Source organism: Larus michahellis, chromosome 4 (genome assembly GCF_964199755.1).
Source record: "Larus michahellis chromosome 4, bLarMic1.1, whole genome shotgun sequence".
In the NCBI taxonomy this organism is placed as follows: domain Eukaryota; kingdom Metazoa; phylum Chordata; class Aves; order Charadriiformes; family Laridae; genus Larus; species Larus michahellis.
In genome coordinates, this window is record NC_133899.1 from 33,325,536 (window position 1) to 33,344,477 (window position 18,942).

Genomic DNA, 18,942 nt, shown 5'->3' on the forward strand with positions numbered 1-18,942 from the left:
TTTTATTTTGATTGTATTTATTTATCTGATCCTTGCTCTGAAAAAAAAATACAGCGTATTGAATTACTACATGGGTTTGATTCCATCTTTGGAAGAACTGTGACTTTCTGCACACATACAGAAAGTAAATATAGCAGGAATTTACAACTTAATAAATATATCTGGTATTTGAGGATATCAGCACGGAGATCCTCTAGAAATCATAGATGCCACATTCCCCCACATACAACCAAAGGCAGTGCCAAATGTCAGTAAGCAAACATGGTGCACCCTTTTCCAGGGATTAATCACAGAGGTAGGTAAAAGCGGGGCATCCTTTGTAACCTATGCAAAGTCACAAAGATATTTAAGCCTCAAACTCCTGCTCTCACTCTCCCACTTTTCCGGCTGCAGAATGAGGAGGAAAGCATTTACCCCCCTCTCTCACAGGCCCCCTGTGAGGGAAAGAGCGCTTGGTGCTTGGATGCCATGCCATTAGGGCTGCATAAGGAGACAAAAAGAGGGAGGGGAAAATTTCACACATTACAGTCTGTTTGGCCAAATAGCTGGAAAATACTTGAGATGGCAACATTAGGAAGCACTAGCTTTACATGAAATCTGCCTGGAGTTACTCCAACCAGCATGAGTGGGAGACGAGGACGAGGCACAGCTACTGTCTAACCAGAGAGCAAACGCAGCAATGACAGAGAGAAATGAACATAGTCATTCGTTATGACGGACCTACATGGCCCAGGGCATGACTCCAGTTCCTAAAGTTTTCTTGTGTTTTTAGACCCATTTTTAATTGCTTTGTCTCATCAGGGATAACAAGTATGTGAGCCGCAGGTCTTTGTTCTGTAAACTATGAAGTGCTAAGAGAATATAAGTATTACCATTGCTATTTATTTTACCCTTTGGTGTTTTGTCTCTCTTTCCTGATTGGTTTATGATGACTAATGTCAAAACTCTGTTCCCAGTTATCTCTCTTGGGCAAAGAGATAATATATGACATTTAATACAGTGTACCACAGGCCATCCGCTCTCTTCCAAATGCTAAAATCATGTATACAGCAAGAAGCGATCGTAACAATAGATGTATCTTTTATTCACAGATAAAAACTGAAGCAAGCTGTTATAATACATATTTGTACAAAGGATTTGAAAAAACCATAAAAAGGAAGATGATTAGAAAATATGATTCATTATGAAATGTGGTATTACGTACACTATTAAACCTTTTCAAAAGTATTTGTTTGGCAACAATTTATCAATAGTTTCCACACTTAAGTGGCCTCCTTCAAAAAAGCACAAATCTCATGCAGCATGTATAAACTTGATCCTGAGGGTTTGCCTTCCTTAGAAAAACTGTAAAAAGATATACTATTTGTCTTAAAAGTTCAAAATGCAAATGCTATATTTATAGTCAAAACTATATAAAAATATGGACCTAACTTAACATTTACAAAAACTTTTTTGTTCCTTTTTTTTTTTGCTTGTTTTATGGTTTTGGTAATAAACATAATTCTCAATTCCTGCAGTCAGAGAGGAAAAAAGAAACCCAAAACAAACCACAGTGCCCTTTGTAGACCTCCTCACGTTAAGTTTACGACTCCAAAAAAGACCAGGTCTGTGATAAGTGAGGTTAGTAACCAAGGAAGTAGGTAAGCAGTTAATATATATCTATATATGTATCTATAAAATGGAAAACAAACATTTATTTTGATCTGAAAAAAGCAATAATACAAAACCTGAAGGTAAAACAATCATCTCAAAATGCCATAATACACCTTTTCAATAGATAAATGTTCATAAAAATATCTTGAACCCTAACCAAGAAAACAATTATAATACAATTTTAATTCTGCTACATAAAACAGCTTTTCTATGAAACAAGAAGGCAAGTTCAGGTATGAAAACATAATTTACTTATTGCTTTTGCTACAACGTTGTTTGTTTTTTTACATATAGTCATAAATACACTATACAGTATAAAATATTTCGTAGGAATACATTTTGTGGTCTGCTTAGGTTTGCTGGCTTTAATTCTAGCACCAAATACAAAAATGAAAATCAAATGAACTTTAAAGGCACTTCCATTGTATGTTTGTTTATTTGTTTGTTAATTAACATCTTGGTTTGTACTAAATTTCTTCACTTCCCTCTGGTGGAAGCAATACTTGATCCTACTTTTATCTTTGTACAGTTCAAGTCACGTTGAGGCACCAAAAGATTTATGAACATTCCCATCCCTCAGCTGTTTCTTCCTCTTACAACATTCATTGTTGCTTTTTAGTCTTCACCTTTCCTCCTTCACTTCCCAGCTACTTAATCTCTTTACTTCTTCATGTCGTACGATCCAGCTTCACTTCCCTCAGTCCCTTGAAAAACCTCTCTTCAAACCTCCACTTCCTTTACTCCATCTTGTGCATCTGTTATTCCAATATCAAAACACGTCACTATCATGATATGTGACTTGCACAGATTAACACACTGTTCCAGTTCCTCTGTCACTTGTTCCAGTGCCTCCAGGTACTCCTGCGACTCCTTATCGAGATCAGGATCCACTTCAACTGTCAGACAAAGAATTAGTGAGTGAGAGAAACAGCTCATGGCAAAAACATTATTCTATCACAAGGGAGCCAATAATGTAGAGTAAAATTTTATTTCTCTTGAACTAAGAATCTTTTTCACTTTGTCCAGCAGATGCAAAACATTTTTTTCTTTCTTTGGAAAGAAGGATGATAAGAGGTTATATAAGTATTCAATCTTAACAAGCATCACAGTGAGTCACTGCATTGTTTTGACGTTCTCTTCTGGTTGGTTTGGAGGGGGTTTTTTGTTCATTTCCAGTTCTACTCGGCACTGAACAAATCCTGTATCACAGAAATACGAATGGAGCCACAGAGTATTTTAGGGCTCAATTCAACAAAATATCTTAGCAAGTGCTTAACTTTTTCAGTGGCACAGCTCACATGCTGAAAATTTGTTATATCCTGATCACACTGTTGTTTTTGCAAAATACTTACAGTCTTCTTTCCACTTATTTGGATCCATCATCAACCTGCACTTTGTCTCTTCCAACTCTTCCTTCAAAAATTCATGCTTTGCCTTTACTTCTCTGATTCGCTGCTGGCGCCTTTCCAGTATCTTCAGTTTGGTATGGAAATACATCAGACCCTTTTAAGACACAGAAAGGCCATTTCATGAATTTGCCTGCTATGAGCTGACCTCCAACAGTTTGACACAAGTTGCTCCCAGCTAATTACTTGGAAGAGTTTGCAGGTGGGTTGTTTTGTTTGGTTGTGGGGTTGGTGGGCTTTTTTATTGTTTTTTGTTTTTTTTTTTATTTGAAGTTTACATTAATGGATTCTAATCTAGAGGAACAGCATGCTAGATCATTCAAGCATTTGTTGCACTTCTTTGAATTAGCAAACATCTCTAATACATTCTGAAATTACTCCTGTTTGTAGAGGATTTTTTTTCCCAGCGGTGCAAATGATAAACACAGCCTAATATAAGAATTATATTTAATCCTAAGACATATGAATTCTTATTTTCTTAAAAGCATTCCTACCTTCTCAACATCCTGGAAAGGCTATTATGAAAGAAATGGGAAAAAGGCATCAGAAGAATATAGAATTCTGGTCTCCAAAATAGAATTAGCTGGTGTTCCAATTACAAGTAAATTAAACTCAGTGTATCCCTGATTTAATAGAATCCTGTCATTTACATAAAGAGTTAATGACCCTATAGTTGAAGGATGCTGTAATGTTTCATCAGCCAGTCTAAGATTATAAAGTCTTCTCATAATGTGTTCATCGGTAACTTCCATTTACACCATCAGTCATGTTAGACACAATTAATTTTAGACAGGAATCATTTTCATTTTCTGTGTTAAGGGTACCCCAACATATGAATTGTAAAATTAATAATTATAGTGCTTTAATTGCAATCAATTTTCTGAACACCACTCCAGCATTCAAGCAAGGATTCTGCCTGTATACTGTAATTTAAGTTGTCTACAGTTGTTGTAAAATATGTGCTGACCTCAGTTTCCTCTTGTCTGTGTCGCTGTAATCGTTCCACATCATCAATCTCATAAACTTTAATTTCAAATGGCTCTTTTAAAGTGCCTGGCAAAGGTGGTAGATCAACCCATTGGCCAGTAACGCTGGGTTTTCTTCCTAGGGAGGCAGCATCTGGCAACGGAGCAGGAATCAGTCTACGACGCTGGAGACCTAAAATACAAAAGACAAGCATTCCTCAGACTCCAAGAGGCTAACAGACTGCAGAATGTACTGCAGTAAATTAAAGAAAGATCTAGGTTCTCAGGATACTTAAGAAGAAATGCTTTTCTTGATCTTTTCCTTTTAGTAAAATACCCTCAGGCTGCTAATTGAGTTACTGCCTTGACAAAGTATGTTCCACTTGGTTCATGGATAGGAGTAACAGCCATTCCTCTCCCAAAGTAGATGTCTGAGCATCAGTTTTCTGTTCTCTCCTTACAAAAATATTTTGCCTGGATTAATTTTTCTTTGGTGGGCTACAATGGTATTCATTACCTTGTAATGGTAATGAGATAGTAATTTCAACCCAATACTGATAACTGGCAAATGAGTCTGGAAATCTCGTGCTCCTCCAGTTAAAGCCAAGCAAGGCTATATAAGATCCCTCTCATTGTATTACCTCTTTCCAAAGCAAACAGTTCCCTCCAGAACTGCTACCAGTGCTTTAAGCTGTGTATTGGGTTTGCAGCGGCAAGGGGGGGTTTTGGGTTTCGGTTTGGGTTTTTTTTTTAGGGGGGGGAGGGGGGCAGCTACGGGGGTGGCTTCTGTGAGAAGCTGCTAGAAGCTCCCCCTATGTCCAATAGAGCCAATGCCAGCCGGCTCCAAGACAGATCCACTGCTGGCCAAGCCCAAGCCCATCAGCAACTGTGGTAGTGCCTCTGGGGTAACATATTGAAGAAGGCGGGGGGGGAAACCCAAACAACTGGGCAATTGCAGCTGGAGAGAGGAGTGGGAATATGTGAGAGGAACCACTCTGCAGACACCAAGGTCAGTGACAAAGGAGGGGGAGGAGGTGCTCCAGGCACCAGAGCAGAGATTCCACTGCAGCCCATGGTGAAGACCATGGTAAGGCAGGCTGTCCACCTGCAGCCCATGGAGGTCCACGGTGGAGCAGATATCCACCTGTAGCCTGTGCAGGACCCCACACCAGAGCAGGTGGATGCCCGAAGGAGGCTGTGACCCCATGGAGAGCCCATGCTGGAGCAAGCTCCCAGCAGGACCTGTGGCCCCATGGAGAGAGGAGCCCATGCTGGAGCAGGTTTGCTGGCAGGACTTGTGACCCCATGGGGGACCCACACTGGAGCAGTCTGTTCCTGAAGGACTGCACCCTGTGGAAGGGATCCATGCCAGACCTGTTTGTGAAGAACTGCAACCCAGGGGAAGGACTCAGGTTTGAGAAATTCACAGAGGACTGTCTCCCGTGGGAGGGATCCCAAGCTGGAGCAGGGGAAGAGTGTGAGGAGTCCTCCCGCTGAGGAGGAAGGAGCAGCAGGAACAACATGTGATGAAATGACAACAATCTCCATCTCCCATCCCCCTGCGCTGCTGCAGGGGAAGAGGTAGAGAAATTGAGAGTGAAGTTGAGCCTTGGAAGAAGGGAGGCATGAGGGGAAGGTGTTTTAAGATTTAGTTTTTATTTCTCATTACCACACTCTGATTTGATTGGTAATAAGTTAAACTAATTTCCCCCGAGTCAAGTCTGTTTTGCCCTGATGGTAATTGCTGAGTGATCTCTCCCTGTCCTTATTTTGACCCACAAGTCTTTCATTGCATTTTGTCTCCCCTGTCCAGCTAAGGAGGGGGAGTGATAGAGCAGCTTTGGTGGGCACCTGGCATCCAACCAGGGTCAATCCACCACATGGTGCTAAATACCAGCAGTTTTCAATTACTTTGTGGGATTAGGAGGCATTCAGAAGGCACTAACCAACAAAGCTGTAACTTGAGCCACCTCTAATGTCGAGGCCTATCACCATCCATTTGCACCAGCACTCAAAATAACTTCACAAAATAACTTCTGGGCTGAGACCTCTACAGGAGAGTTAAGTGCAAGTTAAGGCTGTCAGGCAAGCCCTGTCACAAACTTCAACATGAAATGGAGACAAAATCCCAGCAGGTACCCCCAAAGCCACACACTTCCATAGACACCTGAAGAGTTACCTGCTTACGTATTCTTAAGTATCCCTAATCCTTAATTGCGTCCTTGATAATTTCTAAATAACAAGAACAATCACAACAGGAACGTTTTGGAAAGAAGACTTGATTCTACTTCTACAACACCTGTTCATCATTCTCACAACCCCAATTCATTTATCCTCAATCACCCGCTGTAACTCTGACCCTGTACCCACTTTGGTGGCAGCAGGATCCCTCTGAAGAGGACACTGAACAGATACAGTCAAACACATATACTAAGCAGACAAACTTCATATCCTTCCACTCTACCAGCCAGGGTCAACATCATCTCTCCAAGGATGAAGATAAAGGATAAGGGGACAAGGTTTCCAGTGGCATATATGGGAATAGGATCTGTCTTTAAATCCACAGACTGCATGACTCCAACACAGTTTGGAGCAATATGAGGTACTCCAAGAATCTCTAACACTTTTGCAAAAATTTCAATATATTTTAGGCCAATAATGGGTCTGCACCAAACATTTCTTGTAAGAAATATTTCATGAGCTTCCTAGGAAACCTCATTCTACATATAAAACACGTAATTGTCTCGAATTCTACAGCACTCCAAAAAAGTAATGCATAATTTACTGATATAGAGCAATTTCAATTGGAAAAAGAAATAATTTTTCATTTTTAAAGACCTTATAAGCATTTCCTGGGGCAAAAACAAATACAAATCTGTCAGTGGGTAATGCCTTCTCAACATGTGTGCAACTTATACAGCTGTTAATATTGATTTGTAGGAAAGGTTTAAGAGGTTGATATGCTATGGAAGGAGAACTGCAGCAAATGTTACACTAAGTTTCCAAAATGATTTATCACCTGCTGAAGCAACTCAGTTGCTTTGACCAGAAAGCACCATGAGATCTACATCAGTTTAACTCATGTGGTTTTATTGCCAGAATTGAGCATCATGGGTGTCTACAGGGATTGTAATAATTACAGCTTTCCAACCAAAAGTGCATTGCTGATATTAGTGCCTATTATATTTCCAACAGTCAGTATGTTTAGGTTGCTGAAGGAGGCTGGTGGTCATTACCTAAATGACACCGATTGCCACAGATTCTTTATGACACTACAGAATTTCAACGTAGATCAGTAAAAACAAATACTGTAACAGCAGTCATATGAGCCTGATTTTAAAGCTGGCTAGAACTAGTGGCACTTACATGAGCACCACCTGCCAAAGCAATAAGGAAAGGCACCGGAGAGCAGGAAAAGGGACCTGGTTCTTGTACGCCCACCTTTGCATGGCATGGTCAGACACGTCTGCCTTGGAAATAGGATCCAGTCCATTTCCTATTGCTTATGGGATCCACGTGTACACTCTAAAATTTCTTTATAAAAACACTATTACAGCGCAATACAATAGTTTTGCAATTAGCTGGTAGCATTAATGTAAGAGTCGGTGGATGTTACATATGCACCCTACTGCTCTGCCCCTAAGCCCTACCTTTGGATAATCTAGCACACATTCATCAGTCCTCATTAATTCACACTCCTTTCCCCTCCAGGCCTATTCTCTTGTTTCCAAACTACAGTCCCAGCCCCATCTCACTGAAATTCCCTCACACACGCCTGGCAGCAGAGCTCCCCCTCTCCTCACTGCCCTTCTCTCCACCTGTCTTCCCGGACACTCACTGGATCCTCACAAAAACTCATCAGCGCCCACCCAGCACACTCACTCTTCCCAACCCACTCATAACACCCTCCTATTCTGGGCCACCCTGGTGCCGCACTTGCTGCCGACCCTGCTGAGGGAGGAAGAAACGTCCTCCCCTCCGCTGGCGGACATCTGCTGCCTCCTCCCTCGCAGGGAGGCTGCTGGCGCCCCGGGGCACCCGGCACCTCTCCTGCCCTCTCTGCCGCAGCACCTGTGTCACACCTGCAGCTTTGAAGTGAAATAAATGACAAGTAGCTGCTGTCACAGCAAGATGCGTCCACACGCAAGCGCATGCAGGCAGTCCGCCTACACACTTTTGAATTTCCCCCAAACCTCCTTTCCCTCTCTGTCAGAGACGCCATGACAACCCCCCATCCTAAGGGACGCAGTGGAGCATGGACACCTAGCCACCACCTTCCCCTTTCATTTCTTACCTGTCGATCGTTTCTTGGGGGACTTGAGGCTCCTCATCCGACCCGGCGACGACATCCCGCTTTCGCTCATGGAGTCGTGCGCTGAGGAGGCGCTGCCGGTGGCCTCGCTGTCCCGAATCATGCTCTCGTAGCCACTGCTGCCCCCGCTGTGGTAAAACAGAGCCGTCCTCCCCATGGCCGGCGGCAGCTCCCCACTTAGGACGCTGCTGTTGTCGCTGCCGTGCCCGCTGCTGTACCGCTGAGGCCGCCGGGGTGCCGTTATCTTGCTGTACGGAGAAGGCAGCACCGGGATTTGCGACTTCTCATCGCTGAGGTTAATGCCGCTGTCATTGCCGCTGTCGGAGTCGGTGGAGCCTCGGAAGTGCCCCACCTTGGCAGAGCCGCCCGACACCAGCTCATTCACACGGCTGTTGGCCGCCCTCATGGCCTGCTTGGTCCCCATGATGGTCCCTCGGCCGGGTTTGCCGCTGACAGGCTGCACGGAGCGGGGGGCTGCCTTCCCACCGGGGGCCATGCCAGAGCCCTTCCCTGCCGGCTGCGCCAGGGATTTCACAGAGGAACTGAGAGACTTCGACCCACTGGCGGAGAGGCCCCGGTTTTTATTACCGTTCGCTTGCACTTTCGGGTTAGCTGTGGGTTTTGCCTGGCTGTTTTTACTGGGTGCAGCAGTGGTGAAGGGCGGTGGTAAACCCACACCGGAGGCAACAGGGGGGACCCCCAGCCTGGGGACAGAGCGCCCTGCCCGGCTGTTGCTCCCATTCTCCCTCACCAAGCTTGCTTTGGATCCAACCGACGTCAGGCTGTCGCACCTCTCCAGGGACATGTGGCTCCCATAACGGTGCACGGCATCACTCTTTGGCGCCTTCGCCTTTAAGCTGGACGTCATCTTGGGCAAAGAGTGGTCGCCCTTCAGGTTAATTTTGCTGCTGGCACTTTCACTGAAGTAAGACCCAGCTTTCAACCTCAAATCTGCTTCGTCTTCAACCTTTGGAGTAGCAGCTCTGGCAAAGTCCAGGCTGGAGGCTTTTCCCCCGCCATTACCCAGACCAACAGGTTTCTGTTCCAGGCTCGATTTGCGTACAGGAGGTGTTGGAGGTGTTGGCCCACCTGGCCTAGGCAACATGGTTGACTTCTGTGGTATGCTCTTCTTTCCCAGTGATGATTTCAAGCTGCCGGTGGCCAAGGAAGCATCCAAATTCCCTCGAGATACAGACTCCGACAAAGTACTGTTAGCATGCGACACTGGCATCACTCCCAGCGTGGTGGCTCCTCTCTTCAGTTGTGGCATCTTCATCGTAACTTCTGACTTCTTTGCAGCTCCGCTGGAGGATTTGCAGGCCATTTCACAACCATCCACAACTCTCTGTGAACAGGCGAGCATAGTCTGCGACTTCGTTGGCCTGGGTGCTGCGCCAAAATACTGGGCAGCTTTTCCTGGCTGCTTCTCAGTACCAAATGTGTGAGATTTTGGAGACAGCAGTGAGTCTGCAGGTTTTGCTTCCAACTGATAATCAGTGCGCAACAGCCAGGGATCTTCAAATATAGCATGTGGATTCTGCAGCTCTTTATAGCTGAGGACAGTATTATTGTGGATTGGAGACGAGGTAGTTTTTGTTTTCCTAGGAAGACTAGAATGTATTGTTTCTATCACAGGCGTATCGCGAGAATTACTAAATTTTATTTTTACGGGCTGATCAGTGACACAAAAAGCACTTTTTATCTGAGATGCTTTGGTAGTTTCAGAGGTTTGAGGGCTTTTGCTGATGCCCGAGGAGAGCTTGCTGGAACTCAAGCTCTCACTCTCCAGTTCAGAGAAGCAAAATCCACTGTCATTCAGAGCGCTTTTTAGGGGGACGGATAAATGGGATGAATCCAAGTTAAAGGGTTCCTCGGACTTATTACAGCTGTAAGATGACTGTGCAACAAAACTGTCACTAGACTGGGCTCCATCGCTTTCGATTGTACAGATGCTGACTTCACTAAGCCACGAACTGATGGAGGAACGTCTGCTGCTGGTAAAGGGGTCCTTAGCAAAGGGCACAACAATATCAATATTTACACCAGTAGAAGTCTCCTGTGAGGTATAAGCATCAAACTCATCATTTATGCTGCTGATAATGCTGACCGGCCTCGAACCTGATGCAAGGGCCTGAAGGGAGCAGTCGCTGTTAAAGCTAATGATACTGGAAGGTCTTCCATTATCCATAATCCCACTAATGGATAGCTCTTCCACCACAGTAAAGACAAGCTCATCCTCTCCATTCAGCTCAACAGGCTGCTGCAAAGTCACCGTGGTGGTTAGTATATCCCGATCGAAACATTTCCCTCTGAATGCTGACCTGAAGCTGTGTACCTCTATTGCACCTGATTGATTCTGGCCATTGCTACCAACCAGGAACGTGCTTCCTACAGGGTTTTGCTCAGATTTGTTTCCCATCTGCTTGCTCATTCCCACAGGAGGAGTCCGAACTGCATTGCCATTGTCCAGCTCCAAATTCTCAGCTTTGGAGCTCAGTATGTGTTCTTTCTGCTGTGGAGGTGGAGGTGCTGGGCTTGGTAAGGGTCTCTTCACATACAAGGACTTTTCCTTAATGACACATTCAGCTGTGGCCTTATTCTGCTCTGGATTCCTTGAAGGGCTATACCTTGAGGACTGTGGGGAATCGGTGATTGTCTCTCTCTCTCCCTCCAGTACGGCGTCTATTATTTTGTTGTCAGCTCTGCTCTGTGGCTTGGAAAGCTCTGTTTTCAAGTGAGGTGTGCTTTTTTCATGACAATTGCCATTGCCACCCTTTGGTGCAACAGCCTGGAAAGGAAGGTTATGTCCTTTTTTGGGAGATGCAATTTCTTGTGGAGCTGGTTTCTTAAATCCTCCAGAAGGAGAAGATATTTTTTCCTTTATCATCTTAGACTGTGCATTTTCCGTACCTCCAGGGACTGGACTACAATTGGACACAACAGAGATTTCTCCACAAGCAAATTTCATGGGTTCCTCACTTCCATCAATGCACTCTAACCTTTCTTGCAGTTCAGCAAAAGTGTTGCATTTAAAATGGTCCTTGTCAGAACTCCTACCACTAGCAGAATTGTCTTTACTTCTCTTCTTGTTTAGAGATGGGATTATGGGAACAAATTCTGGAGGACCTTCATTATCTGTCAATTCCCTGTCAGACAAAGCTGCACCATTGGGACCAACATAGATGACAGTATCACAAGACTGTTCACTGCTGGAGGAATAATCTGGATCACTAGATATACTCAGGACGGGAAGGTCGGGGTCAAGGGCAACAGTTCGCGGGTGGAATGGTCGCAAATGGGGCGGTCTTCGGACATGTCCTTCTTCACATGAACTCTCTCCTCCAGACGAGCTGGATGCATACTGCAAATGATCAATAAGGGAAACGTTATTAACACTGATTGATATATAAGTGTATATATATGTATATATAATTGATTAAAAGGTCAGGTTTCCTATATACTCTGTGCTTTGTTTATGCTATCTCAACTACATCTAGTGGAAAAAACATTAGAGTGTGAATTAAAATAACAAGGTCACTCTACGTAGATTTTACTGTATTAGAAGTAATACAACAATCACACCTTTTCAGATAATTTCCATTAAATATTATGCATTGTCTTTCTCCTCAACAGTTTTCTGTTCCTTTCTTATTGTTTAATTAATACAAATAGGACCTTTTGAGATAGTTCCGCACATAAGCAAAGAAAGAATACGTGTTTGGAACAAAAAGAAGGGAATTTCAGGATTAAGAATGGGGGGCGGGATGATGGCTCAGTGCCAAGTCATTTGTCAGTTCCTCTCCTGAGCTTTTATGCATTTTGTATTCCTTCTTACCACCGAGAAATCCCATGTTCCCCCACCAAGAGGTTAGGAAAACTAATTTTCAAATGAATTAATTTCTGCTTGTTTGTGAACGAACCTTGGATTTCTTCTTTCTCATTCGGTGGATTCGCGATGCAAGCTGAATGGTGGTGAGAGTTTCTGCATAATTGGCTGGGGAGTCAGAAATATGCGCAATCATAGTAGTTCTGCAGTTGATGTTCCCAAGCGACTCCCTCAACAACATTGTCAACTTGTTGTCCCTGTGTAGCAAATGAGAGCACCAGGATGGTTTAAAGAAATCACAATCTTTTCTTGCAGATTTTTACACCACAAGCTGTGCTTCCACTCTCATAGGACATATGCAAGTATGGTACGTGTAGATAAGAAATAAGCTCCTATTAATTGACCACACTTACAATGTGTCTAAATGTACACATACAAGAGATACCAATATTTTAATTATTTATCTGCCTGTATTTGCAGTATGATAAGTCATTTTATTTGTTACTTAGACAATTGTAAAACAATTGATTGATAAATGGTTTCGTTATCTCAGGTTTAGCTCATCTTACCCAAAAAGCTCACTAGTGCTGTTTTTGTAGCTATGCAGACTTAGTTCCTGGATAGCTAAGCTCTGTGAGCAATATTTCAAACTATTTTGATAACAAGAAAAAAATAAGTCAACAGAAATGGTAAGAAATTTCTAAACAAATATAACACTGTTAGATATCAGCAATATATTATCAGTATCACCCCAGCTAATATAGTTTCCATTCTGCCTGCTGTACTGTGGTCTGACATAGCAAACATGAAGCAGAATTTCTCTCTGAAGGCTCTCCTGGTGATGCATGTCCTCTGCCATGGACAGCAAAGCTGACAAGGCAGGTGACATTTTGTCCTCCACTGGTCTCCAAGACATCTTCCCCGGGCTCCTTGAAGGCTGCTTCCTATTGCGCCCCCGAGCTGGCCCAACATGTAGGAACTACTGTCATGTCTGCTCACTAAACTATGGTGGGCGACAAAGTTGAGGATCTGCCCTTCCCTATTCTAGCCCATCCATCCTCTACTCCATCCACAAACCTAGCAATTAGCCTGAGGAAATTATCTTCCTGCCTAATACAGAAAGAAAGAACACCTGTTTGTGATGCAGCACTAGATAAATATGTGAAATGACATGATTGATAACAACGGCACAAAGTTATAACGCGTGAAGACAAGCAGCAATTAAATTTAAGGACCGAAGGCCAAGTTCTGGTAAGGGTGTTTACAATGTGGCTGTTGTCTCTAAGCTGGCTTCCCCACAGGTGTGTTTGACATAATATTATTGTCAGGTACACTCCACAAAGGAACACACCTAAATGTTCACTACTTCTGCTAAACAAGTGTGCAACATGGTTGTCTTCTTTCTCTTTAATTGAAAAAATGTATCATGCAAAAAGGCATACAGAAATAACAAACTTTGATGACCATACTTGGTAAACTTGCTAGTATTTTCTCAAATTTCAATACAATTTTTAAATTTGGAAAAGGGAGAGAAAATCCTATGAAATTTTGATGAAATTGTTCACTAATATCCAGCTGGCTGAGATCAGTCTGAATTCCAAACCCAGGAAACTAAGAGGAGATAGAAGGAAAGAAAACATTTGGGCCATTTTCCCCTGCTTTTTTCAACAATCAAACCCTCCCCAGCATCTCGCCCAACTTAAGTATATACCAATATGCATATAATTAAGAATTTCATGTTACTGTGTGATGTTTTAAAAGTTGTGTGTATGTATATATACGTACAGACAGGTAGAAGAATAGATATACGTATCTGTAATATAGAAGTGACCTTAAAAGAAGACGAACCCTTCTCTGACAGAACTTCTTTTAACTTCATCTTAGGTAAAGAGTAAATTGTTGATGCAATTCATTGCTAAGGTAACACCAGCCACAAATTTAAGATAATGCAGATAATAATTCACTTACTTATATGGCACATGCTTAGCACCATTAATTAAGGCCAAAATTACATTGCCCAGGGCAGAGAGAGACAGACACAGAGAGCCTCCTCCATCTCGGCTCTTGCTCAGCACTTTTTCACAGCTCCCTAGATCAATGAGATGCAAACGGCTGCGTCCTCCAGACACTAAAACAAAAAGGGGAAAAACAGTTGTACATCACGTTCTTGCATGGACTCAAGCCAAACTTGGTATTCAAAATGTATTCAAATGAGGAAAATAATGAATACAGCATGGGATAACTACCAGATTAAATATTAATAGAAAGGAAACCAGATATTAGCCGCAGCTACCAAAGTTAAAGGTGACTCCACTAGCTTGAGGGTTCACTTCATTTTTTCTTTTTTAAGTTTATTGCAAATTATTGCTTAAACTAACCCCAAACCACATAATTTAAAAATAAACAATATGGTAAGAAGGGTCATACTTCCTCCTTTGCCACTCTTCTCCATGCGATACTGGTATATGTGAAGAGTAAAAAGCATATGTGAATTCCTCCTATCTTCTTCCTCGCATTCAGGTTTGCTGGTACTTCTGGCAGCAATTGCAGCATCAAGGAAAAAGGCAGCTTTCTCTGCTGTCGGGGCCCTTAGCTCACTTTGGTTTTGAAGCTTGAATATAAACAAGAAAATTACTAATTAGCACAGGGGCTTTTTTTTTTTTTTTCCAAACTGGTTAAATCTCCAGGGCACTAAAAGAAACATATGTACGCCATGGGAGCAGGGCTTATAAATTAAAAGCAATAAATTTTTTTTACTGTCTTAAAAGTTGTCATAGTTGTTGTCAGATAAAAGGAAATATAAAGCAGAAGAAAGGCTCAGAAAAATCCATGTTGCGATATCCATTATACCTGGGTTCCACATATTGGATCTTCTCTCAGATAAACCCCAGGAGACTGGCCGTCCTGAAGGCTGCCAGTGGCTACTTCAGCTAACAAATCCTTAAGGTTTTCATCTTTGCCACTGATCTCCACAGCAGATACTCTAATCGAGAAACGAGTCCCAGTTTTTTCTTTACGTTCATTGATTAATTTGAAGAGCCAAGAAATTGCACAGGGGATGATACCAAGGCTTTGCGTGGAGCTATCTTTCCCAATCATGGTAAAAGATTTTCCTAGAATGAAAAGACAAACATGAACTTAATTCACCTTTCTTGTACAAGACAGCATCCTCTTCATATCATCACTGTACACTACATGTAACGCCATGTGCTGCACAGATAATGGGAAAGAGCAGATACAAAAATGCAAAGTATTTAATTATTAATCCATTACTATTTATTCAATCAGTTTTGCAATTTTTGTAACTCAGACCCACAGCAAATTAACGTTAAAAACATCTCTGCTCTTTTCATTTTCATCACAATGCACCTATATAAACTTTTTCTTGAATAAGCTAATCTGATGTTACGTTCTACCTTTTCAAATTAAAACTTACAATCCCAGTGTAGAAATAAACCATGATAAGTTTGCAAAGCTAATTAAAAAGAAATTCTAATCTATTCATATACTCCAGGTTTATTGTTCCAGGAGCTGACAGCATGTAATTACCAGACTGACATAGTAATTAACTGTAACGAATTTGGGAGCTCACCAAGCTTGACATGACCAAAGCAAAATATGCAACCATCTGCACCATTCACAACAGACTGGATTACTTCTGCTACTGTTCCAGAGCACACCTCAGCCTGAAAGAAAGATTAGACAAATAAGTAAAAGAGCATATACTGCTCTGTTTTTCACTATTCCTCTGTAATGAAATGAATGACTCAATATTTTTGAGGTGTAATATTCTCCCCATTTTTATGGCATCAGTCCTATTATTTTAGTAACTATGCTATCTTAAAAAAATAATAAAATATGCTACTGCAGCCTAAAATAGTTCTCAATTCTATTAAACCAATTCTCTTGGAATATTGATTCTATGACTAATGTAGCAAACTGAATGCTATCCAACCAGGCTTCCTGCTGGTATAATAGCTTAGCCAAGGCTATTCAGCAATAGCAGCAACTCCACTGAAATTAAGCTACTCAAGAGTGCTCACAGGAATTAAACAGACAGTTATACTGGAGAAAATGCATTAAGATCCCTGAATAAGATTTATAGTATCACATTTTCTTCTTCCAGGGGAAACATCATCATCAATGAAGAGAACTTGCTAAAATATCCGAGTGTACTAAAACCAGTTTATCCACGCCAGTGAGGGTTTCAAATATACTATAAGATGATCTATTAAGTACAGCAGCTGGGGGTAGGGGAGAGGGTTGGTGTAAATATGTAACTATGGTGAAATGATAAGGCTCTGTTTGCAGGTGCATGGCAGCAAGCTTGCCTCGAGCAACGACGCCTGCACAGAAGTGGCTGTGCTGGCCAACGTCACCCAGAAACACCACAAACAGGCCACCCAACAGGCCCACCACAAGGACCTGAAAGAGCCTTAGCCCAAACCAGGGGTCAACAACTTGAAGGACTGGTGCCAAAACCAGCAGAGAAGCAGGCTGTGACTGGCCACCTTGCAGCAGAGGCTGGCAACACAAGTAAGAAAAAGCCACTTCCAGTTCGGGACTAAAGTCGAGATCACTGGTGCATATTTCTGCCTGAAGACGGCCATTTGAGCTTATGCAGAGTCTTAAACCCAGCCTCCTGGCATGGTTACCATTGCTTTAGACACTGATCTGTGTGGGAGGCTATTCTCCATCTTTCAGTGCTTGGCTAGAACTTGGACCTAATAGATATTTTTATATCTCTAGTTTGGGACCCCAAAAATTAAACGAAATCCTAGGAGAAGATCTGAGAGTGGGGTTCTGAACTAGATCTTGTCATTTTTTCTCAACATTAATATACCATTTTCACCTTGGACATTTTGTGTGTTATTTTTCTTTCACCAAACCCTATATTTTGTCAGGCATTTCTAACTTAAGTAGTTCTTCATACTCTGCTTAATTTTTTTCCTTTTTTCAAAGTTGTTCTAGGGCTCTTTTTCTGAGCCCAAGACTTTTCCCAGACAGAAATTCAGGTGCCCAGTCTCACCAAATATACTGCAGCCCACTGTCCTCTCAAAATACCAGCCCTCTTATCTGTGTATCAGTTTTCAGATGTGGGCTCCTACACCCTTGAGGGCAGGAGAAAGGCATGCACCATCAGCACCACCATCAAGATAAAATAATCAGTCAAAAACATAGTATAAACTACCTGGAAAAGGCAAAGAAAATAGAAAAACTCCCTAACTGTTTCAGTATAGCAATCCCACAGGGTTAGCTGTATCTCTTCTCCTAACAGCAGCATTTAGTTTAACGTTAAGCACATGTTCATTTCCCATTGAAAGCAGTGGGGAAGGACTTTATTTCAGTGACATCAAATGGGTTAAAACCTAACTGGATGGAAAAGCGATTCTCAAATTGGCTGTGTGGCTTTCTCTAACAAGAGAAAATGCAGGAAGATAATTTAGTCGGCAAATCCATCTCCCCAGCTATTACTCCTTAATTTTACATCTTGGCTAAACTGAAAATGTAAGAATTTACCCACTTATCTGTTAATTACCATGTTTTTTTCCAGGCATTAAGGCAACTCATTCAAATAAAATTCCCCAGAAACCAAAAGAACTCTTAAGGCAATCAAATGCAGTGGCCATGAGAAGACTCAGGAGGTTTATGGGAGTGACTCCAGTACCTGCGAAGCATCCTGGGGGAAAACCGCATCAAAGGCAAACATCTTTGGGACAGCAACAACTCCTCTCCTGTGACCTGCATTGGAAGGCCCACTTGCCGCTGGGTCATAAAACGTGATTTGCTTTTTTCGCGGGTCTACCTTTAGGAAGGACATGGATTCGGATGTTTCATGAGCTCCTTGAGAGGGACAAATCCTTACCATCACTTTCACCTGCAAGAATTCAGAAGAAAGCAACAACTTGAGTTCCCAGCTACAGATAAATGCATGCGAAGCATTCCTCCCAAACCCACTCCCCCTCCCATGACACGTTCATTTGTAATATTTAGGTGTGTCAGAACAACCGTGGGACAAAACTAGAGCCAGATTTTCCAGCCTGGTTTCCACCCTGGGGTCTTCACTGAACTAGCTTTTAAAGGTGCACTTTGTCCCTTCAGTTGACTCTGTTCCAGTTTTACCATTTCAATTTATAAATGTCTGGTCTGCAGGTATAATCCACTGTAGGTGTAATACCATGCCTAAAGAAAAGGAAACTCCAGTCTCCTACCTTTCAAGTACTTAACATGACCGAAAGCACAAACTGATCCACTCTGAAAATCAGTCTGAATAACACAAGGATCAAACAGCTAGTGCATTCAAACTGAACTATATCTAGAAGCTTTCAGTTCCTGGTTCACATTCTTCTAATAAAAAGGTGCTTCTCTTATAGCCTTCCCAGGCAGACGCCTTTATGCTGTCATTGCTAGGCTCTTTGGTGGTTAGTTGCAGATGGAGGGAAGAAAGAAAAGCATTAGAGGTCAAAAAGCTTGAAAAGAAACCACTCACAAAGTACATTTCCATTGCAGCATTGCAAATGCCAATTTCCTACACATGGCATTTTAAGACAGCATTTTTAGAGAGCTCAGACGTGTTGGCTGCGATTTCCAAAGCAGCTTATGGGAGCCACGTGACTGGGTCTCACTAAAGTTCAGCAAAGGCTGCACACCTGCTTCTTTTAAGCTTCCTGGAAATCATACTCTTTGAAAAACTGTGAAATACTGCCTCACACCCACTTACAACCATTTATCCTTATGAAATGCTCCCAGGTCAGAACCGGCGTGTTTTATACACCTTGC

The 18,942-nt window shown here is 42.4% G+C and overlaps 1 protein-coding gene across 2 annotated transcripts in view; it reads right to left on the reverse strand.

Annotated features, from left to right (window-relative positions):
• Positions 1-1,063: 1,063 nt before the first annotated feature.
• The window catches only part of KIF26A (kinesin family member 26A), a 105,111-nt gene continuing 87,232 nt past the window's right edge, over positions 1,064-18,942 (reverse strand). For both annotated transcript variants that reach the window (XM_074583848.1, XM_074583847.1), the window contains exons 6-15: positions 17,831-18,040; positions 15,755-15,848; positions 15,013-15,275; positions 14,590-14,773; positions 14,131-14,290; positions 12,257-12,419; positions 8,319-11,697; positions 4,027-4,217; positions 3,006-3,156; positions 1,064-2,549 (exon numbers count right to left, since the gene is read on the reverse strand). In XM_074583848.1, coding sequence (XP_074439949.1) covers positions 2,374-2,549; positions 3,006-3,156; positions 4,027-4,217; positions 8,319-11,697; positions 12,257-12,419; positions 14,131-14,290; positions 14,590-14,773; positions 15,013-15,275; positions 15,755-15,848; positions 17,831-18,040 — 4,971 coding nt within the window. In that variant the 3' untranslated portion in view covers positions 1,064-2,373. The remainder of the gene's footprint in view (positions 2,550-3,005; positions 3,157-4,026; positions 4,218-8,318; positions 11,698-12,256; positions 12,420-14,130; positions 14,291-14,589; positions 14,774-15,012; positions 15,276-15,754; positions 15,849-17,830; positions 18,041-18,942) is intronic.